The sequence below is a fragment of the Primulina tabacum genome, chromosome 1, assembly GCF_025594145.1.
Source record: "Primulina tabacum isolate GXHZ01 chromosome 1, ASM2559414v2, whole genome shotgun sequence".
NCBI classification, from domain to species: Eukaryota; Viridiplantae; Streptophyta; class Magnoliopsida; order Lamiales; family Gesneriaceae; genus Primulina; species Primulina tabacum.
Window position 1 is genome coordinate 54,430,877 of NC_134550.1, and position 24,629 is coordinate 54,455,505.

The following is a 24,629-nucleotide window of genomic DNA, read 5'->3' on the forward strand; positions in this document are numbered from 1 at the left end:
TTTTGAGTGAATCTTGAAAACAAAAAAAAATAATAAATAAAAATAGATATTGAGTGAATCTTGGAGGTGTACTTAGTTCTAGGTTTTTAATATCTTCTGTGAAGTTTAAAAGCCAAGAGATATCCAATTTAAACTTTTATATATTCTCTAAAAGTTTAATGATAGTCAACCTGAACTTTTGTGGGGTTTAAAAAATTCATGTTGTATTCAAATTTGACTTTTAAAACCCTGCAAAAGTCAAATGTATTCAAAATGTCAACAAACTTTAACGACTTCATGTAATTATATTAAGTACAAAAATTAAAATCTCAGGTACAACTATAAAACATAGAAAATTTTTTTTGATTCAAAATAAAAATTTAAATATATATTTAATTGAAAAATATATCAAACTCACACTCATTTTCATTTCTATTAAAAATAATATCAATACAAAGACTTGCTAATTCATTCTTTTATCTTCCATATATATTTTTGTATTTGGATTTTTTAAAAACATATTTTTCTATTGCTAAAAATATTTTAAAATCAAAATTATTATAAAGTTTATTTTATTTTTCGAGTTTCGATCACGAAGTCTGTATAAACTTGTTAACTGCATCAAAGTTTGTTATTTAAAAAAGTCGGTAAATATATGCAACTATACAGCCCCTTGATGTCACTTTATCTTAATTATTAAATAATAAACTTTAGTGTAAATTACTCGGTGAACAGTTTAAGATCCTGCTACTCTATAGAATTCTCCGGCGAAAAAAATCACGAAAGATGAAAAAAGAGCACTGAATTATACGAGAGTGGCTTTATTCATGATGAGAGGATCATCCTGCCTAGACTATATTAATCAAATGTTTGTTCTTTAAAGTATTTTTTATGACCTCTAAAAAATAGTAAAAAAAACTTGTTTAAGATGATCTCACGAGTCGTATTTAGTGAGACGAATCTCTTATTTGAGTTATCCATGAAAAAAGTATTATTTTTTATGCTAATAGTATTACTTTTTATTGTGAATATCGGTAGGATTGACCTGTCTCACGGATAAAGATTCGTGGGATCGTCTCACAAAAGACTTACTCCTGAAAAATATGTCATTATTAATTTTTCATTCCTCAATTCAGGAATCCATATCTTCCGAGCTTGAAGCAGAGCAATGAAACAACAACAAATTTGTTCCAATAGAGGCACAATATGAGTAGGTATGTAACGAGACAATCTCGCAGATTTATATTCACGAAATTACTCGACCAGACTCATATGTATTATAAAAAATAATATTTTTGACATAGAAAGTAAAATTTTTCATGAATTGAGTTAAAGATTTGGATCACGGATTTAACATGTGAGTTGGTCTCCTGAGAGTTTTTGTACAAGACTACGTGGTACGCAAACAACTTTGACAGAATTCCTTTCATGACAGCTAAATCCAAGGATATCTCAATTGACATGTCCCCATTTCAATTTTGGCTTCTGGATTCTGCAATGTAAACTCACTACCGACACTTTGCAGATACCTCAGATGCCAAACACTATATTCACAAAATAAAGATCAAGAGAACCACAAACAAGCTAAAACCTTAGGCTAAATTTGACAAGGCTTCGATCTTCGAACAAAGTCGTCTTTGTTTTTAATCCTTTTTTGACTTCCAAGAACATGCTCCGTCTCATGCATTAGGATAATGAAGCCCGGATTGCATCTGAAAGATTAGATTTTGAGATTCCAAATATGATTCATACGCGGCATTTCTTGATAAGCTTTGGCCCAGAGCTTTAAGTCCATAAGAACCAGTACGATAAGGGCGGGGGCGGATGCCGCTCGGGTTAAAGCCAACGATTGCGTCACCATTCGTCTGATTCCACTGGAAAGCAAGTTCGTGAATAGGAGAGGCAGAATTTGGCTGCTCTGGTGAGGGTGGTTTTATATTATCTGGTGGAAGGGTTTGGTTGTCCCCGAGGTTTACTGTTGTTATGTCATGAATGCTGGCTCTTCTCTTATCTTTTCCGCCGGAAAGTTGCCTGATGAAGTACTTCTGAGCATGGCTGGCAACTTGAGTTGGTGTCCGAGTAATCACGAAATTTCGAGATATGTTTCTCCAGTCCCCTTTTCCATATTTCTTGAGCCCCATCAAGAACAACCTGTTCACAGTAAATCAAGACTTTCTTCAGAGAAACTCCACAATGAATGCTAAAGTCGAGCGGCAAGATATGATCAGTAACATAATAGTGGTAGGATTCAGCGTTGCCAAGACTTTCATCCACTGGACCTCAAAAAATTTCAATTCTCAGAAACGAAACAATTCAAATTTCATCCTGGAAATGTGACCATCGCACAAATGGAAATAGTTATATATCGACTTTCAAAACTGATCGCTCCCACAATATTTATCAGAAACGTAGAAAAATATAAAAGCAATGGACAATCAAGAAAACGTAAAACTCGGAAAGCGTGAAGAAAACTAACTTGTGCTCTTCTTCAGTCCATGGGACACCCTTTTTCCGTTCCTGATCGGAAGACCGAAGCAAAGAACCGGATTTTCTTCCCCCGGAAACGTGACAAGCTTGCTTAAATCCATCATAAACATGGCTACCACCCCATTCTAGAGTAAAAGGCAATGATGTAGTATAACCAGGAACTGGAATCAACCCTGCCTCTATACCACTAACATCATCTTCCAATTCTTTGTATTGCCTCATCACATCTCCAACGGTTTTTCCTGGAACCATTTCAGCCACTCTTAGCCATCGATCGGGCGTATTTTCATCGAAAAACGCAAGTGCATTCTCAAAGGCCTTGTTCTCCGCTTGAGTCCAACCCGCGCCCCTGGTCTCACCGAGAAACAAGCTAGAGTTTGAAAAGCATGAACTTGGTGACAAAATCTCCATACCCCACTTCATGAAACTTCAGTTACAGTCAGATAATCCACAGAATTGTATGTTCTAAAGCATCGCTCGAAAAGGGTCGTCTTAAAGAAGAGAGGTGGAAGCTTCACAAGTCACAGCTGCAACAACACGGAGTTAAATCAAGAAGCATTTGTTTGGAGGAATCAGAATAGCTTTTTTGTCAACAGCCACCTCCCCTTTAAGAATACTAAAAAGACCCACTTATTCAAAATCAACCAAAATCTGAAGATTTAAAAAATATGCAATTAAAACAAACGCAAACCTATTTCTCAACTCACTCAAGATCTGAACCCACGTAACTCACAGACCAACTTATAAAGCAAAAACGTGACTCAAATCAAGAAAACTTTTCCTGATATGGAAACAAATAAAGTCTGAAAAAAAGAAGGGACAATAATTGATGAATAAGCTGGAGTGAACAGTGACAGCCGGAAAAAGCTGAAAGATGGACACTCCCAAGTGAAAAGAAAAACTCCCAATTCCGAGAGGAGCCTGGGGTTTTGTTAAGTGGGAAAAGGCCTTTACTTTGTTACTTTTTCTCTTCTGGGTGTAAAAGGAAGAAAAGATTATGACAATGGAAAGCTCAAAAACAAAGAGCCACTTAGCTAACAGTGTTCACGGAATGAATCTGAAATTTTACTTTGTCAATGTCAAGAAACATTGAGAGAGAGATAGAGAGGAGGCATTGCAGGTGGTGAAGTTTGATTGGATGGAATGGTGTTTATGGATACGACAACTTGTTCCTTATTATAATGTAACGCACTCTCTTGACTCTTCTTGTCTCCTTTTCTGTTTTAATTAGAAAAATACAATAATCAAACTCTTGCTCACTCTACTGTTCTTTCTTTATTTCTTTCTTTTCTCTGTTCTTCTTTTTTTTTTTGACAAAAAAACAATGTTAGATTAGATGTATGTGCTGCTTTCCAGCTAGGTTATGGAGATGGAGTGTCCTTGAGAAAGTATCTTTTTATAAAATAATTTGTTGTTATTTAATTAGTTTAGTTTTATTTGTTTGGAAATGTCAAGTTTTAATTATACTTTATATTATTCCCCCAAAACATTTTATACTATATTATGTTTTAACTACTTATAATTAAAATTCACATTATCTCATAGTCTCTTTTAAATGAATCTTGTACTATGCCCCAAAATTTTAATAAAGCACGTATCGTATTCTAAGTATAATGTCTCTCTGAATAAATAAATAAATAATGTCGAAATTTCAACTTCTACGTCTCTTCAGAAATAATTATTTTAACATTGTATCTAAAAACAAAACTATGTATTTCTTTAATTTTTTTCAAGTAACGCTTAAAGGGTTATGTATGATAAATTATTTTAAAATCAATTATTTCTTTATACTCTTTATCTTTAATTTAAATTATTTGTTAGACCTTGTATGGTACACTTTATTTATACTAGTTACTCTCCACACGCTATGCGTGCGTGTATGTACAATCTTTTTATCATTATCGATGGATTAAAGTGAAATTTGACAAATTATGGAGGGACTAAATTGATATTTGAATTATTGAAATAAAAAAAATAAAAATAAAAGTGTGTTGAAATTGGAAAACAAAAAACAAAAGTGTAATATTAGTATCATATAAAAAGTAAAATTGAAAGATTGTGTGTTGAAATTGAAAAAACAAAAACAAAAAACACAAAAGTGTAATTGTTGTGCCGAAAATATAATCCAAGAAGCCCACTTGGAAGCCCACAAGCAAAAATCCAATTGATGAAAGCCCAAGAGAATTGCAGTTGGCCCAGGAGAAGAACTATGCGACCAGTCAAGGCCACTACCCAATATGGAAGATCGTGGAGTGATCGTGGAATGCGGTTGAAACTTCCATGTGGAGCGTGACAAAAACAGCAGGAAGGATCAGAGATAGACCCCCGAAAAAATCAACACAAAAAATCTACAGCAAAGCTCTGCAGAATCCTCTCAATTCTATGCATGTTTATTTCAATTTTAGCAGTCAAGTATTTGAATTTTTTACATATTCCTTCAATTTTATTGTAGAATGTTGATCAAAATTCATAACATCATATTTAAGTTTGATGTTGTCAATGGATTCTTTCTATAATTTCTGTATTTTTCTCAGTTTACACGTTTAGCTTTAAAGCCATTTCGAATGAATTATAACTAACGATCGAATCGAGACTCGCAACGCTTGATAAACGAAGTCAGATCATTTCACATTTGGCACGAACACGTGCCTGACACGCCCGCAAATTTCGTGATAAACAAGTTGGCACGCCCAGTGGGACCCAATGCCTCCAAAGCGTACTGAGAAGAGTGAAGGAATTCCTCCATCACTGGGGAAAGGTCATCGCTCACAAGAAGAGTTTCAGGAAACTAATGCAGAAGGAAGAACGGTTGAAAGGCTCATACACCAGTTCGAGGAAGAGACTATGAAGGAAGGAATTGCTGTTTCTGGTGGTGATGGGTCTTCGCCGAACTTCATGTTGGCCATGGAGAAAAATATCCGCAGCGATCTCAAGGAAATGACTCAAACTTTCGCTACTGTCATGATGGAATTTGTGGCAGAAATGAAGGAATGGAGAAAGTCTGCAAAAGGCGAAGTGGTTATACCAGAGAGTGATAAACTTCAAGAGAATGACGTCAAGCTGCTGAAAGATCAAGGCCAAGGATCAGGAGTTTCTCAGGCAGGTGAAAGTCGTCGCTTGGGGGAAGCACAAATTCCTGAATCTGCCAGGGAAGGGAGATACACTCCTCCGCACAAAAAGGATGAGGAGTTGGGGTTGAAATTCCAAAACTGCAGCAACAGTAAACAAATGGCTGGTAACGTGTTCTATGTGACGTCTCCTAACTTACATCCAGGGATGTATGTTGATGGGGGAATGCGTGGATATTCAGCGCCGGGTTTGGGGAATAACACTCGGGGGGCAATCTATCCTCCTCACCAGTTAAGACAAACTCCAACGTTGGATTTTGAGATGGTACGTGATGTGATTCAAGAGTTGTATGGCCCAGGAGTGAGGCCAATCAACCGACCAGAATTCCATAAACCGTATCCTGATGTTGTGGATCGTGACAACCCTTATCCAAAAGGATACCGCATTCCATACTTCACGTTATATTCCGGGGAAGATGGTCAATCCAGCGTGGAACATGTGGCCAGGTTTACAATTCAGTGTGGGAAATTGACAAATTTGGAGAACTTTTCTAATTACAAGTTACGTTTGTTCCCCAATTCCCTGACCAGTACTGCTTTCACATGGTATGCAACACTACCTCGAAACTCTATTATGACTTGGCACGATATGGAACGTCAATTCCATACACAATTCTTCCGGACAGTACCTGAGATTAGTATAGCGGAATTGTCAAGGGTGGTCCAAAAACCGGGGGAATCTGCCAATGATTTCATTTGTAAGTTCAAGAATGTGAGAAGCAGATGCCGAGTTTTCCTCCTTGAATCATAATACGTGAAGATGGCACAGCGAGAACTCGATTTTGAACTTAGAAAGAAGTTCCAAGGGATAGAATTCCGTGATTTTTATGAACTTGCTGCCAAAGTGTCAGAGTATGAGGAATTGTTACGAGAAGAGAGTCATAAAAGAAAGTCTACAGTGGGCTCTTATTTCCAGAAAGTGGAGGAAGTTGCACTGGCAGAAGTAGCAAATTCCGGATCACGCACTGTCCCTTTATTGAAGCGCAAGAGTGAAGAACTTTCCAAGAAAAATATTCCTCCAGTGCAAGCTCCTTATACTTTCGATGCATCAAAGACGGAGGAAATCTTCGATCACTTAGTGAAGGAAAAGTTCATAACATTCCCCCCAGATCACAAGCTACCCACGAAGGAGGAGTTGAAAGGAAAAGATTACTGTAAGTATCACAATTCCTTCAACCATAATACTAATGCTTGTTGGGCATTCAAGAATGTCTTGCAGGAAAGAATCAACAAGGGAGTCCTGAAATTTCCCGAGAAAAAGGAAACGATGATAGTGGATGAAGATCCTTTTCCCCCGGTAACCAATGTGAACATGGACAGCACTGACTTGCGTTTCTTGATCAATGAGAGGAGAAGGAACGGGTACAGGGACAGGTCCATCAAACCAAGATTTACCATAAAGAAGTGTTGGGTGCCTCGAAAAATGATATTTGAGGTCAAGGAGAAGAAGACAGAAGCTGTTCATGAAAAAGACCACTATTACAGTGGAGGCGGTCTGCATTATACTGGGAGGAATATGAGGTATGACAGAGAATCCATAGCCAAAAGGCCAGGGAACCAGTACCTCAGAAGGGGCCCACATCCTTGGTCGATGAATGGCGAGAGGAGAGCTGACCGGCAGTTATTTCAGAAGACAAGACAGAGGCCATCCTTTCTGGATACTGATAAAAAAATATGAGAGGAAGTACCGCTTTGTTGTTCCTCCTAGAGCAGTTCCCGATGGCGTATGGAGGCGAGTAGAACATCCAAAGTTTCCAAAACCTCTTTCTAGGACCCAAAAACGACGTTTGTTGAGAGAAAAAGCTGCTGAACGCAGGTCTGGGATGGAGGAGTCATTCAAAGAAAAGAAAAAATTTGGGAGGAAGGCTACTGAAGATAATGAGAAAGAAGATGATGGCTTGTTATCTGAGGAAGACAGTAAACCAGTCAAGAGGGCTACTTTCAAAGTGGGGCAGATTCTGATTTCGTTTGAGTGTACCACCGGCTCTTTAATGTTGCCAGAGGAATTCAAACGCAAAAGGGGGTTTGAATCCGATGTATTCACTGGAAATCAAAGTGGCACAGAATCCATTCAGATTGATACTTTGAATGAAAGCGTTGGTGTTCTTGTGGATTAAGAGAAAAGAGTGTTGATGAAGCGACCTGCCAGTGGGATGACTAAACATATCAAACCACTATATATTGTAGCACATGTTAATGGTAAGCCGTTGTCTAGGGTATTGATAGATAATGGGTCAGCTGTGAATATTCTACCCTACAGAAACCTTCAGAAGCTAGGGAAGAATGTGGAAGATTTGATTTCTACCGAAGTCTCTGTGGCAGCTTTCACTGGGGAATCTACAAACACTTTGGGAGTGTTGCCAGCGAATGTTACTGTAAGATCCCGATCCTCGCTGTCAGCCTTTTTCATGGTCAATTCCAGTGCTAGGGAGGGATTGGATTCACACCAACCATTGTGTACCATCATCCATGCATCAGTTACTGTTGATGTGGAAAGGAGATGAAGTGGAAGTGATACAGGCTGATTCACAGCCGTATCAATCGAATTCCAATGCTGTGGAAGCTAGATATTATGATGGAGCATTTGGTCCAATCAAGTTTTGTAACATGGTGCATGAACAACCAGGAGCAGTGTACATGGATACTCAAAATGTTAAAGAAATAGTTGAGAAGGTTCTCAAACCTATTGCCATGGTCTCTCCTAGACCTATGGTCCGACCTATTATTGAGGAGGTCGATGACTAAGTTCACTAAAAAAGAGATGGAAGTCGCTGCAACTTCCGAATGGAAAGCCACATTGCAGCAGCTGGTGAATGAAGTACAATCTCAGGAGTTGTGGGATATCGATGGAGCTAAAGTAATATTTGAGGAGGAACGTGGAGGTAGTCAGGAAGAAAAGTTACAAATGGAGGATTTCATCTTAGCTCCGGCTCAGATGAAAGATCGACAGCCGGAGACAGGTGGTTTATAAAAATGGAAAAGATGGGAAGTATTTTACAAAGTAGGCTGGATGGCTACTTTGGTTAATTTTGTCATATTGGCTTATAAGAAGTTTCTGTAAATATGAGAGGAATAGGCTTTTAAGCCATTCTTTGCTGAACTTGTTTGTAAATAATGATGGAGGATTTGTAAATAAACAAAAATACTGGCTCGTGGAGTTTGCTGTAGTTAATTTGGGTAAAGTGCTCTTTGTGTTAGTTGGCCAAATCGGTGACAAAGCAAAGTTCATTTAGTGCATGTTTTGAAACTTCGGTGAGCTTTATTCGAAAATGTGGTTTGGCCGTTCATTGGGAATGTGTGTTGATTTGCGTTTGTTTGTGTCGTCATTAAATGTTTACTTTTTAGAAAAATTTTGGCAGAGTTTCCCTTGTAAATGTGATATGCTAAAAATATAAACACCTGCAAACAAATCCCAAGCAACAGATACCCAAACAACAGTGTATTCTAACGGCAAAGTTGAGTTTCTGACCATTCCCCAACATTCACGGAACAGAAAAAGAAACAAGCCAAATCATGGCAGACAAGTGCAACATGTCAAGAAGGTACTACACTATGGTCCAGAAATTCCATAAAAATGCCAAAACATAAACTAGGATCGCCATAAAGATGAGACGGAGTTTTCAAGAGAGATCAAGTTGACGCAACTCTTCCCATTTGGACATACACTTTACCCGAGTCTGCTCAGCTGTTTGCAAGGTGTGCTTTCACTGTTGGTAAGCATGTTTTGTTGCACCAAATCATCACCCAAGTGCTGGATATCGGCCTTGAGCTTATCGGAGGAAACTTTCAAGGCTTCATTGTCGTGCAGAAGGGCCATCATGTCGGTTTTATGCTGAGCGAGTTTGGCCTTTAATTTCTTTACCAGCTCTTCCTTGGAGTCAAAGTTCGCATTCTTCTATTGGAGAGTTGTTAGGATAACCTTTCTCTCAGAGAGCATACTGTCCAACCTCTCTTTCTGTGCTTTGAAATCTCCCACTTGAATCAACGTCTCCGAACAAGTGAGGCTTGAATCCTGAAAATTTGAAAACATTGAAAGCAGATTATTTAAGATATCATGCCGTGGGTGTTGCAAGGTGTTGCTCATCAAAAACTCATTCAAACATAGGCACAAACACCTTGAGTGCAGCATGAAATGTGGCAAACTCTACAATGTTTTTGTGATAGAAGATTGAGAAAAATGGTGCAATATACCTACCTTGAGAAGGTGTGCTTGATGTAAAGGAGATTGATGATGACAATTTTCAGAAACTTGGATTATATTACAAAGGCGATGTAATCGACGGTTTCTTCGGGAAGATCGGTGGTCGTCGCTGGAGATTTGGGGGAATGAAATGAGAAAGAAAGAGACAAGGAAGAGGTTCAGGGAAAGCACACTGAGATCTAAACTGTTGGAGGAAGAACGTGTGTTCTAGCTGTGAATTCTTCTTCAAATCCATAGTACCATTCTTTTCAACTATATGATTGTACGTGAGCTTTGAATATCTAAAAGACCGAACAAAGCAAAAAACATAGCCAACTTGGTCAAATTGGTCAAAGTAGCCAAATAGCCAAAATGGGCCAAATTGGTCAAATTGGCTAGGGGGCAATTGTTGTGCCTAAAATATAATCCAAGAAGCCCACTTGGAAGCCCACAAGCAAAAATCCAATTGATGAAAGCCCAAGAGAATTGCAGTTGGCCCAGGAGAAGAACTATGCGACCAGTCAACGCCACTACCCAATATGGAAGATCGTGGAGTGATCGTGGAATGCGGTTGAAACTTCCATGTGGAGCGTGACAAAAACAGCAGGAAGGATCAGAGATAGACCCCCCGAAAAAATCAACACAAAAAATCTACAGCAAAGCTCTGCAGAATCCTCTCAATTCTATGCATGTTTATTTCAATTTTAGTAGTCAAGTATTTGAATTTTTTACATATTCCTTCAACTTTATTGTAGAATGTTGATCAAAATTCATAACAGCATATTTAAGTTTGATGTTGTCAATGGATTTTCTCTATAATTTCTGTATTTTTCTCAGTTTACACGTTTATCTTTGAAGCCATTTCGAAGGAATTATAACTAACGATCGAATCGAGACTCGCAACGCTTGATAAACGAAGTCAGATCATTTCACATTTGGCACGAACACGTGCCTGGCACGCCCGCAAATTTCGTGATAAACAGTAATATTAGTATCATATAAGGATAAAATTGGAAGAAAAAGATGATGTCCTCTCTAAGTAGTTATTATCATGTCCTCACATTTAATAATATAGTATAGATTTATATTTATTTCTTTAGATTTGAGAAAAAGTTGTCACTAGCAATTACATTTGAATAATAATAGAGGAAGGATAACGTCTTCCTGACCAGTCATAGAAGCAGATGTCCTAACTAAGGCACGAGTTCGATGTCGATGAAAAAACAAAAAGAACAATTTCTTAAATCCGATTTGAGTAGGTATTTTGTGAGACGATCTCACGAATCTTTATCTGTGAGACGGGTCAATTCTACCGATATTCAAAATAAAAAGTAATACTCTTAGCATAAAAAAGTAATATTTTTTCATGGATGACTCAAATAAGAGATCTGTCTCACAAAATACGACTCGTGAGACCGTCTCACACAAGTTTTTGCCTAGAATTTTTACCGTTATTCATTATCTATCATTACTGAATAAAATAGGAAATATGCATTTCTTTCTGAAAATTAACAATATTACAAAATATTTTTATAATATTTATTTTAAAAAATATATATTTTAATTATTAGATGGTTGGTCTAAATTTTTTTACAAGAAATATGGATCGAGGAAGTATGTATATATAAAGTATTATTATATTCAAGATCATAATGTCTTTTGTATTGTCAACAGGTGAATTACCAACCAATCGCATTTGTTGTAATAATTAAGTCAACTAAGTTCTGATTAATTAAGGTTAAGAATGACTAATCGTACATTAATCATTGAAGTCAAGTTGGAACCGACATTGTTGGGTTAAGAATGTTATTCGATTTTGAAAAATTATAGACTAAAAAATCGATCATTTAATGTAATGTGATAGAGCTGTTACATTTAATTTATGTTATAATAACAACAAAAAGTAAAGTATAGCTGTAACGATCATGAGACATTAGGCTGAACCACCATGGGCCTCGGTCCATACCCATGCACCACTACTGGTCATGGGTCGTTAGGACGAGGCTCATGTCCATGCACCCCTACTCATAGAATATCTCACTTCTAGAAAGTGGTTTCTTTCGTCTTCCCCAACATTTGAACTCATGACCTCTAAGCATAAATACCTAAATTTTTAAAATGTCAATACCAGTTGAGATATTTTTGACATTATTTTAAAAAAATAAATAAAAGACGTTTCAATAGCAAATATTATTGAATATATAGTCATGTCTCGTATAAATTAAATCCTAGAGTTTATGTCGATATAGTAATACAAGTGACATTATACTATTATTGATCGAATCGTGCCTAATATGTATATAGTTTGATTATTTCAAAAAACTGGCAAATTGACTTTTGATGTACGAAAGGGTCAAATATTAGGCATTGGAAATTGATGTCTCTCTTGCGTTCTAATATATATGTATATATATATATATATATGGTGGTAATTATTAAAATGCGATGCAATAAAAAATTGTTGAGTTTCCATTAAAGGAAAGATTCGAGTCGTATTTGTTGGCTCGCTAATTTCGAAAAGTCAAAGAATCCCAACCATGTGAGAGCGATTTCCGACCACTCCGGTAACCGTGTGCATCGTTTTTTTTATATATGGAAATATTAATTTTTTTATTTTATTTAAAATATGAGTAATCGAAAATTTAGAAGTGTAGATAATTTAAAAAAAAATTTACGCATAATTCAAATATAAAAGCTTTAAAAAAATTACACGAAGCAAATATTTTTTTTGAAAAAAAAACTTATAAATAATTAAAACAAATTATTTCATTTCTTCGTTGTCATTATTTCCTCAAATTTTGCATATATGCTCTCTTGATATAGTCATCTTCGCTTCTCAATTTCGTAATATTTTGTCATATCATCTTGCATTTCTTTTAGCCAGATCCTTTCATGCTCGCGTTGATCCTTTCATGTCTATCAGTTGACGTGGAGAAAGGAACTGGAGATGATTCGTCATCAATATTCTTCGACTTTTTGTCGCAATTTTCGGAATGCCTTTGAATTTGTCAAATGACCATGTCTTCCATTTTGGGCGATCCTTCGAAACTAATCAAGCTTTCTCGTTGGACCATGGGCTTCCACAATCTTTGCTAAAAAAATTTATTTAGGAATTTGTTGAATTTCAGTTAAAATAAAATGTAGTGTTAAAAAATTAAGATCACATTCATCTCAGAGACGATATGCTTTGGTTCAGGGCTTCTAGTTCGCTTAATTTGTTTTGGAAAGCAAAAACTCTTTTCGCAACATCCATGAAATGTTGGTGCATGTTCTCCACTGTATGAATTTTACATCCCCTTGACAACTCGTGGTTATATTCTTTTTCAACCAATCCCCATAAACTATAGTTTCTTTGGTCATTGTCAAGTGTCAGACTGGTAGAAGCGTGCATCATACGTTTGCAAGATGTTCGTCTTCTTCCTTCCTCTAATGTTTCCTAGTGATTGATTCACCCTCGTCAAGTCACACCAACGACTTTCTTCCCTTTCTTTTTTATTTGGAAGATATGTTTTCAAAAGTAGAAATAGATATGTCATTTGGATTTTGAGAGAATTGGGCTTTATTGAACATATAATCAACATTTACTCGTCGGTGTATCGAGACTAAGAAAGACCAATTGTTGATCTTTTGATTGTGAAAATTTGGTGTAGGAGATCATCATTGTTCCATGATTAATCCGTTGTTGTATTTCGATCCAATGAAATCAAAAATATATATTTTGTTTTAATGAAGGTGGAATAAGTTGAATTTTTTCGAAGGCATGATGAAGTGAATTTATAAGAGATTAAAAAATATGGCCATTACTTCTAAACAATCAGTTGGTACAAACAAATTCATGCGTATTTACTCTATCAAATTTTATTATTGTTGTTATTTTGAGATTTATTGTCGAAACATTTTAAGTATTTGGTACTACGTACAGAAATTGTTGAAATTCAAGTTTAGTAGTTCATACTCTCGCCAATTTCTCTGCCTCCTTTTCTCCTCAATTGATTACGTGTTTCCGACGATGACATCGGCTCTTAGATGCTGGTCTCTCAAAGCTACTCATATAGGTATTGCCTTTATGCCTCTATCGAAGCAGATTATTCTAACACGCTACAGTTTGAGATATGCACAACAGTAGCTTTATTTCCCCTTATCATTTTTGTTCGCTAGATAATCGATTTACGCCAAACAATATGGTGGTTATGTTCATTTGGATTTGGATCCTTTGTTGCGGCTGAAAACACATCACTTGGTGCTAAGTACTTTTTACACGAGATGATCAGCTTATCATCTGATGGACCTCACATAGTGTCAGATAAATTTGAAAATTTTTTAGACGAAAGTATAAAAAAAGCACAATCTGGTGCTGTGTTTTCGGCGAGGATCCAAATCCATTCATTTGACATTTGTGTTTGCTAAAATATAAAATTCAAGTAATCCTATCTTTATTTTGATGCCTGTTGCTGCTGGAATCCGTCTGTTTCTTGTGTATGTACAAATTTTGGCTTGTCTTCACATTTATATTTCTAGTTTTTTTCTTTTCAAATCGGACGCGATTTATCAGGCTTCTTTTTTATATGTATGGTGAAAATGACTATATTATTACAAAAGATGTCTTTAGGGGTTTAAAATATGTATATATTTTCACATTTTCTGTTCTTTGCTTTCTTCTTTATTTTTCTTGCTTCAAATTCCTTACACTTTTGATTATACGTTGAATGTGAAAATTTGTGCTAAAAATGAGTTTATTACACGATGAACTCGAGACAATCCGCAACTTCTAATTCTTTTCCCTGCTACTAGCTGCCTGCTGCCTCCTTCGACACTGCCTTTGGATTGTTGCAAATTCCGACTCAGCCGATACTAAAAAATTTGGTTCCCTCTTGAATAAGCTAAGATAAAATATAGACGAGACATCGTTTCATGCACCTTTGCATCTTGATGCTTAATGATATTTGAAGGAACATACTTTCATGCCTCGGTGATTGTGTATCACTATTCAATCATCTACTGGAGACACGAATATATTTCTTTCCCCTTGATCGATGAGTGACATACTATCACCTGAGGTATAGTTTCGTACACATGATAGGATAAACATGTGATATATAATATAAAGATAAGTTAAGGATAAATAAGATGTAGGATATTATATTTAATATTTGGTATGATTTTAATAAGAGTGATTAAATTTATATATTAGATTGTAATGACAAAATTAACCTTATCATAATAAATTTTATAATTTCAAAGTTGTTGCTTGAGTTTATATTTTTTGCTTGCATGATTTATTTATTTTTACCTAACTTTATATATTATATAATATGATAACTGAGCCTTTGATTTTGTGAGTCAAATCAAATATCAATTTATAAGGTTAATCGAGTGTACTAATAATTTTATTGATATTTATAAAAATTATTTATATAATTATCTCGAATTCATTTATATAATTATCATATTATATAATATATAAAAATAAATAAAAATTTTTATTTGATTTTAATTTCTACCTACTAGCATAGATTTATAAAAATCATTTATAAATTGAGGGCAATTAAGTCATTTGTAGTGTATTTTATCATTAAATTAAAATTATCACACCTAATAGAAGAGACATTTTATCCTTCTAAAGAATTATTTATCAAGGGTTCATGATATTATCATAGACTTTTTAAAAATATACCAAACATGGAATAAGGAGGATTATTTATCAATCACTTCCTTATCTCATGTACCAAACTATGCCTTAAAGTAAGCATTAGATCGCCACACCTCAGTGGCCAATAATTGTATTGCATCGTTAAAAAGTTACAATTCCTTGTACATTATGGCTTTGGTCCAGTGTTCTGGTTTGTTATTATTGGACAGTCATTGTACATTCTTCACGATAATTTTGATCTTGTTGTTTGAATGAAAAGATCGTTAGAGTTTTTTTTAAATAAAATCATGTTTCTATGTGACTATGAACATGATAAATAATATGAGGAAGCGGATCTAGCGTTATCTCAGGCCATGGAATAATTTATAAGTTTTCTGTTTTTCTACGATTGAAGCTTTCTAAGCACTCCAACTCTCTATAGATGATGTATTTTGTTTTTATGAGGTGTGTTCTTAAAGACCAATCACCGGTATTTATAGGTATTTCTCATATCATCTATTAGTTTATCGGGAGCTCGAGAGTCAAAAGAGGAGGCGCATGCATATCTCAATTTTCTAAAGTTGAGACAGATGCATGTATTATTTTTCAAAAGAAAATGCATCGGGAATGATAGGATTGAGTTGTATACAAATACTGGCATTGTTGTGTGGATTGAGAATGATGATCAATGTTGGGAGATTACACCTAAGCGATGCCGATCACGATGATAATATAGTACCCAAAAATGCGGAATAAAAATAACCAACAAGAACACAAAAATTTACGTGGTTCACCCAATATAGGCTACGTCCACGAAACACTGCAACTTTTATAACTGAAAGAAATATTACAACAAGTCTATACACCAATACACTCAATATTTCTCACTCCCAAACCCCGAGTATACCGAGAAAATAATTTATCTAACTCACACAAGATAATTCCCGCACTCAAGAAAAAATACACTCTTTTTTTCTATGCAATCTCTTTTTATCAAAGCTGAAAAACTTTTGATTTTGGGATACAATAACTAAAGGATTGACCTCTATTTATAACTAAAACCCTCAATCATTTTTGTAATGTTTTCGATGTGGGATACGTTTTAATTATTAAATTATTTAATGTGTGGGCCCCACCCCATTAAATAAACTCACCTAACAATTCTCCCACTTGAAGACGTGATTTCAATCATGTCTTCACACCATCAGTGCAACAGCTCATACCTCCTTTGTTAGTCCAGGAGACCAACTGAAGTCAAACACAGCTTCAGTATTTCAATGATAACAGCCTTCGTGAGCATATCAGCTGGATTCTTGCTTCCAGGAATCTTCTCAAGCTTCAAGATTCCATTCATCCGATCTCTAAGGATCCTCATTCCAAGGATTTGTTTTGCAGCACCCAAATCCTTCAAAGCAAATTTCTTTGATAACTCTTTCTCGAGTTCATCAATCTCCTCCAGACAAGCTCCTGCTATCAACATATCATCTACATATATCAGTAGTATGATATAATAATCATCAAGTTTCACATAACAATAGTGATCAGCCTGATACCTCAAAAAACCATCATTATTCATTACACCATCAAACTTCTTGTACCACTGTCTTGGAGCTTGTTTGAGACCATACAAGCTTTTCTGAAGTTTGCACATCATTTTCTCTTTCCCTCGTACTTCAAGTCTCTGTGATTGATTCATTTCTTCATCTAGCTTACCATGAAGAAACGTCGTCTTTACATCTAACTGTTCCATATGTAAATCTTCTTTTACCATCAATCCAAGTACAGTCCTGATAGTAGTTAACTTTACCACCAGAGATAAAATATCATTGTAACCAATGACTTCCTTTTCACCTTTTACAACAAGTATTTATTTGTACCGCTTGTTACTGTCATGTTTTAACCGGTACTCCCACTTGCTATGTAAAACCTTTTTACCTTCAGGAAGTTCTAACAACTCCCACATGTGATTGGATGACAGTGAATCCATCACATCTTCCATGGCTAACTCCCACTGTTTCAAGGTCTCATAAACATCCGATTTATTTTTCACAAAATAAACCCAAAATTTCCTGCTCGAATCGTCAACAGTAGTGCCATAATATCTTGAGTGATCTCCAAGGATGTCACAGGAGATGGTCCACATACATCAGTATGTACCAGCTCCAAATCCGCCGATTTCGGTTCTCTAACCTCTTTTGAAAAGCTCACCTTTTTCTGCTTTCCAAAAAATACAGCTTCACACAGCTTGTGTTGAACGATCTTTAATTTCGGTAGCTTTCCGTTTGAAACAAGCATCTTCATTCCCTTCTCACTCGTATCCCCAAGCCTACTATTCCATAGACTTGAATTAGCTCCAGCATCCACAGCCGCTAATTTATTTCTCAAACTGGAAGTCATATAAAGTGTTCCAGTTTTCTTTCCCCGAGCAACAATCATGGCTCCCTTTTTCACTTTCCAGGAACCATCACCAAAGGTCACCTTATGACCTTCGTCGTCAAGCTGTCCCACTGAAATCAGATTGTGTGTCAACTTTGGTACATGCCTTACTTTGTTGATTTTCCAGACAGATCCATTTGTCATCTTCATCCGGATATCACCCATACCGATTATTTCCAAAGGTTTTCCATCTGCCAGGAAAACTTTTCCATAATCTCCCGCAATGTAATTATCGAATACATCACGATTACAAGTAGTATGAAACGAAGCTCCCGAGTCCATAACCCAAGAATCAACCGGGCTTTCCATGGATAGTAATAGAGCATCATGTACCTCCTCAGTAACAATATTAGCGTCGTTCTTTGTTGATTTGCAATTCGTTTTCAAGTGACCAGTCTCACCACAGCTCCAGCAGTTCACATTCTTTTCAAATGTGTTATTGTCTTTTCCATTTCTTGACTTGGATTTACCATACCATTGGTTAAAACTCTTTTCGCCACTCCTGCCCCTTCCTCTATTATCGAGATTTAGAGCAGATTTCGATGATGTTCCTTCACCCGAATCCATCCTGCGAACTTCTTCAGCAAGAATTTGATCTCTGACATCATTGAATTGTAGCTTTCTTTTTCCAACAGAGTTGCTAACCGCTGCCCGCATTGATTCCCAATTGTCTGGTAAAGACGCCAAAAGAATAAGTGCCCGAATCTCATCATCAAATTTAATTTCAACCGATGTTAGCTGTGAGACAATCGTGTTGAATTCATTGATGTGTTTAGCCACCGAAGCACCTTCACCCATTTTCAAGTTGAATAACTTTTTCATGAGATGTACTTTGTTGTTTGCCGATGGCTTTTCGTACATGTCCGACAAAATGGACATCATCTCCTCCGTTGTTTTTGCCTCCGCCACGTTATGTGCCACGTTCTTCGTTAGGGTCAATCATATTATACCTAACACTTGTCGGTCAAGAAGCTTCCAGTCATCATCCTCCATCTTTTTCGGTTTCTTTCTTAATAGAGGTTGATGCAGCTTCTTACTGTACAGATAATCTCTTATATGTAACCGTCAGAACGAAAAATTTGTTCCGTGGAACTTGTTGATTCCCGGTCCTGATTCATCATCTCTGGCCATCACTTCTCTAGCCTTAGCAAAAAACCTAAAAATCTTTTCTGATGTGAAAGATCAGACAAAGCTGCAACCACAGAGCATACTCAGAATTCTTAAGAATTTTCACAACAAGGCTCTGATACCAGTTGTTGGGAGATTACCCCTAAGCGATGCCGATCACGATGATAATATAGTACCCAAAAATGCGGAATAAAAATAACCAACAAGAACACAAAGATTTACGTGGTTCACCCAATATAAGCTACGTCCACGGAGCACTGCAACTTTTATAACTGGAAGAAATATTACAACAAGTGTATACACCAATACACTCAATATTTCTCACTCTCAAACCCTGAGTATACCGAGAAAATAATTTCTCTAACTCACACAAGAGAATTCCCGCACCCAAGAAAAAAATACACTCTTTTTTTCTATGCACTCTTTTTTTATCAAAGCTGAAAAGCTTTTGATTTTGGGATACAATAACTGAAGGAATTGAGCTCTATATATAAATCATTTTTGTAATGTTTTTGAAGGGATACGTTTTAATTATTAAATTATTTAATGTGTGAGCTCCACCCCATTAAATAAACTCACCAAACAATCAATGCCACGATTCGAGGTGGGATTATGGAGCTACTGGAGTAATTTCCTGTCCCCCAGCAACTTAATTCCCAGCCTAATGAAAGAACTCATGTTCGAGGAAAAGAATTCGAATTCGAATTCCAAACTTCTCCCTCTAATTGTGTGGCTTTTCCACTAGCCAAATCCTATTTGTTCTATAGTGGGTTGGTGACGTATCCAAACCAGCAGTTCCGAGTTGTCTCTTGTTAGTGGAATGCATGATATTTTCTCGTAGGCTTTAATATTTTTTAGGCACATCGACTCAATTCACACACGTATATGTGTGTATCCCAATAAAGACTAGGCATAAAAGACCATTCGTTTTATGTTATAAAGGGAACCCATTGTTTCAAAAACCTTGAGATGTTTTTGGTAAAATTCATACTACCGAAATCGTTACTTAATAACTCATTCGATGACTTTTTTCGGGGACCGAGCGTTGCAATGTTATGTTTACCCCTATAATTCAAGAAAAAGAAATTTTCTTGATACTCTATTATTGTGCGTGTATTGTTGAAACTCGAGATTATATGACAGATGAATTAGTCAAAGTTCGACCTCATGTTCACTATATGCGTATAGAATTAAATGAGTTGCCTGCGTTGAATTTATGTTCATGTGTTGTGTGTGGAGGCCTACGAAAGAGGGTTTTGACAAACATACAATGCTTTCATCACCTTACCCATTGACTTGATCTTCGAGTACATTGTATTCTAGAGATTCAAGGGTAAAATAGAACTCATAATATTAAAATCTAATATATGTGATCTCTGACCATACATTCGTTTATTTTATCAATTCAGACACTCGATCAGAGGCTGGTTATTATTATTTTATATCATATTCGATAAAGGTAATATATCGGTCTCCTCTAAAGTATCGCGTGATGATCCTGCGAGTTAGTATGACTAGTATGTTGTATATACGTTCTAGAAAATTATTTACACTTGCGTAGAAGTGATTCAATATTCTGAGAATTAAGACATAATCTAAGTATTGAGAGTTGAATTTTTATAGTAAACGAGGGATCAACCCGGTTCCCACTTGAAAAATCTTCTATGATGGGATTACTTAGTCAATAATTTATTAAATAGGCGGCAGTCTAACTTGCGATATTATATATATACATATATATATATATATTTTTGAAATTTAGAACATAATTCTAGGAAAATTTCTAAAAATTTAAACAATTTTATATTAAATAAGTGATCAACTCAATTCACTCATGAAAATCACCTATTGATGGTAGTAACTTGGAAGCTCTAAAAAAAGGTTTAGTAAAAAAATTAAAGAAATTATAAGATAAATAAGATAAGAGTAGGTTTTTTGTGAGACGGGTCAACCCCACCGATATTCACAATAAAAAGTAATACTCTTAGCATAAAAAATAATATTTTTTCATGGATGACTTAAATAAGAGATCCGTCTCACAAAATACGACATGTGAGACCGTCTCACGCAAGTTTTTTGCCATAAGATACGAGTAGGTCTCTTGTGAGACGATCTCACTAATATTTATCTGTGAGACGGGTCAACCATACCGATATTCACAATAAAAAGTAATACTCTTAGCATAAAAAGTCATACTTTTTCATGGATGACCCAAATAAGAGATATGTCCCACAAAATACGACTAATGAGACCGTCTCACACAGTTTTTGCCATAAGATATTTGACACTTTATTAACTACTTAAAAAAAATCTACTTTTTTAAAACTTAATTTAATATTATGTTCGTAAATTTTTTTCATATCTCAAATATGTCCTCTTATATTTCGATGCATAAAATATGTTAAAAAAATTTCTCCCTCTTCACATTTTCTAATTCACGATTATTTTTCCAATAAGTTCTGGAAAAATAAATATGAAGAAAGAGCACGATTGATGTGAACACGTGTTGTAAATAAGATGCTACGCTCGTGCATCTTTATAAAATGATTCAATATATATGAATTTTATTTTTTATTTTTTTGAAAACGTATATATGAAGTTTATCAATTATTAATTTATTTGCATTTTATTTATAAATTAATCAAACATCCGATTAACATATTGACACGATATCGTATTTTCTAATTTGCCAACCTCGACATTTTTTGTCGATCAAACATATATTGCTGATAATAGTCATCCATCTTAATTTTAAAAATAATAAAAATAAAAATTATACGACCAATATCAACCGCGGAAATGATCTTGTTGGCAGAGCAATCGAGCATTTGATTAATGATTTTTTGTTTGATGTTTTTACCAACAATTTCTCAGACGAACTAATTTGTTTACATAGTTGGTTCGGTGTGATTTACTTAGCTAACTATTAATTCAAAATTTATCCGATGCACATAAAAAAAGAAGCGGTTATGGTTCCATCTGTTATCTAGAAGACTAGATCAATGCCAATATTTTCAACCCAAAAAGAAAATTCAAAGTGCAATCACCGAGTCAAAGAACACTGCTACAGAACCCTCCCACGCTGTATATATAATGTGGCCATGAAAAAAGCAATAAATGAAGCCTAGCTATTGCCATATTCTCGTCACAAAAATGAATCAAATGTACAATTTTCTTCTTACTATACTCTTCCTATACATTTCCACGGCAGAATCTACAGACCCTTCAGCTTATTTCTGCAACAATAACACCGAAACAAATAACAACACCCAGTTATCAAGAAACATTGATGCCTTGATACCTAGATTAGTACAAGGCGCTATACAAAATGGATTCTTGGCGACTTCTTATGGTAATGGTGCAAATCAAATCTACGGACTGGGGCAATGCAGAGCAGACGTGAGCAGCAACGATTGCTCGGCTTGCATCCGAGACGCCGCAGAACAAAGCCGAAAGCTGTGTCCGAACCAAGCGGACGTAAGGATTTGGTATGACTATTGTTTCTTGAAATACAACACCGTGGAATTCTTCGGACAAGTCGACACTTCCTACGGTGTCTTCTTTTGGAACGTCGCAAATGTGAATGATCCCAATGTTTTCAACCAGAAACTCGGACCTTTGGTGGATCAGATTGAGTCAGAAGCTGTGAAGCTGCCTGGAAGCAAAGGACTCGGGAAAGGGGAGACGGAAATATCTACTTTCGAGACCCTGTATGCCTTGGTGCAATGCACGAGAGATTTGTCAGCTACAAATTGCGCTCAGTGCCTTGCTGTAGCGATCGGGAACTTCCACACTTACTGCAAAGACAAGAAAGGGTGCCGGGTTTTGTATGGGAGTTGCTACGTTCGATACGAGCTCTATCCCTTCTTCTTTCCTCTCGATTCACAGGGATCCTTGGTAGATAACGCTGCCAAGTATGAATCTTTTAAGGTCTATAAGCCTTGATCTTCTTGGTACTTATTTTTAGTAGCCTTTGTGCTGCTTTTTTAATAAAATGTAACGTTATCTTCACAGTTTACAAGGTTTTCGAATTGTCCGCCATGCATCTATCCATCTTTTATTTCCTCGTGCGTGGAATTAAAGTTGACTCAATCTCACGACTCTATGCATTGACATCAGACAATATTTCTTTTCGATACAAACGATTTGGATCAAATGGAACATTAAGTCAAACACGAACTCAAATTTTTTAGATCAAAATTTGAAAAATTTAATTTTTATTGAAAAAACATGTGTTTTTGTGACGTTCAATGAAATGTTGTTTTGATTCATAACATATTATTAATGATTCAATATACATTATAATTGGACAGTCAAATTGACTCAAAGAAGTGGAAATCCAACACTAAAAATAAAGTACTATTAATTAATTAATTAGATTATTAATTGGTGGATCAAATAATTGAATGGGAAAGTGGAGTTAGGCCCATTAGTGGGGCACTGCCAATGGATGTGAAGTGGACTACGAGCTAATGCAAAGTAATATATCATTAGTAGACTAATTAAAGTCCATCTATGCAGATGCTCAATATCATTAGGTTGGCATTCATATAACTAGTTATTCTGCACACATAATACATGTGTACAGTCTTTTTCATCAGTATCGATGGACTAAAGTGAAATTTGACAAATTATGGTGGGGTTAAATTGATATTTGAATTTTTTAAATAAAAAAATAAAAATAAAAATTGTATTGAATATTAAAATACAAAAACAAAAACAAAAGTGTAATATTAGTATCATATAAGGGTAAAGTTGGAAGAAAAGGTTGATGCCATTCATAAGTGGTTACTATCATGCCCTCAACCTTAATAAAATTGAATAGATTATATCGCAATGTCAATTTACAAAGACAGTGTTTGTAAATACTTAAAAAAATGATTTTGTCTTATTATGTTTTTAAAGCTTGGTTTTGATATAAAACATTTTGTTGAATTGTTGTGGCGACATCGAATAAATTAACAATTTACGATATCTTGTAAGCTTTGCTTGATTTATGTCAGTATTTTTTACATTCCTACAAAAAGACCCAGAAAAATAAAAATTAATATTTGAACTAAATTTTGAAAACTTAGTTAAACAAAACCCTAGAAAAAAAAAATTTATTTTCCGGCCCAGGCAATCTTCCTCTCGCCTCTCTAGCTTCCCCTTCTTTTTGCTTGATCCTTTTGACACAAAAACATCTATCACCTCAAACTAAAATTGATTGAATCGGCTGAGTGTTAATAGGTTGAACTTGCTTATTTTTATAAGGTGTGCCCTTTTTTCCTACAAAATGATGAAGCCAGTTTTGCTTTTCTACTAATGCAATCATGCAGACAGGACGAATGCCAAAATGAAGGTCTCCCGGAGCAGCGCTAATTCCGAATTTTCATCTCCAAAATGATAGTTATCAATAGGTAATTATTTCTTTTACGAGCGATCTTTTTTGTAGCCTCTCCCATAGTCTTCAAGACAAAATCAGATGGTAGGCTGTTGATAGCTAGAATGATCTCCAACAGATCGAATATGATATACGAACTGATTTTATTTTCTTGAAGCAGATTTCTGTTTCTCCCATATATAATTTCATTGTGAGTAAGCAGATTTCTGTTTCTCCCATATATAATTTCCATTGTGAGTGTGCTTGGAATCGCTTTACCTTCTGGATTATATTGAACTG

The 24,629-nt window shown here is 35.6% G+C and overlaps 2 protein-coding genes across 2 annotated transcripts; one reads left to right on the forward strand and one right to left on the reverse strand.

The window, feature by feature from the left end:
- Window positions 1-1,640: 1,640 nt before the first annotated feature.
- On the reverse strand, window positions 1,641-3,619 carry LOC142550309 (transcription factor DIVARICATA-like). Its single transcript, XM_075659537.1, has 2 exons — window positions 2,456-3,619; window positions 1,641-2,130 (listed from the first exon to the last, which is right to left on the reverse strand). Exons 1-2 carry the CDS (start codon window positions 2,887-2,889, stop codon window positions 1,659-1,661), a joined length of 906 nt encoding a protein of 301 aa, XP_075515652.1. The 5' UTR covers window positions 2,890-3,619; the 3' UTR covers window positions 1,641-1,658.
- Window positions 3,620-22,067: 18,448 nt separating this feature from the next.
- Window positions 22,068-23,059, forward strand: LOC142519790 (cysteine-rich repeat secretory protein 55-like). The gene has a single exon (XM_075622817.1). The coding sequence runs from the start codon at window positions 22,085-22,087 to the stop codon at window positions 22,910-22,912; it is 828 nt and encodes a 275-aa protein (XP_075478932.1). The 5' UTR covers window positions 22,068-22,084; the 3' UTR covers window positions 22,913-23,059.
- The last annotated feature ends 1,570 nt before the right edge of the window (window positions 23,060-24,629 follow it).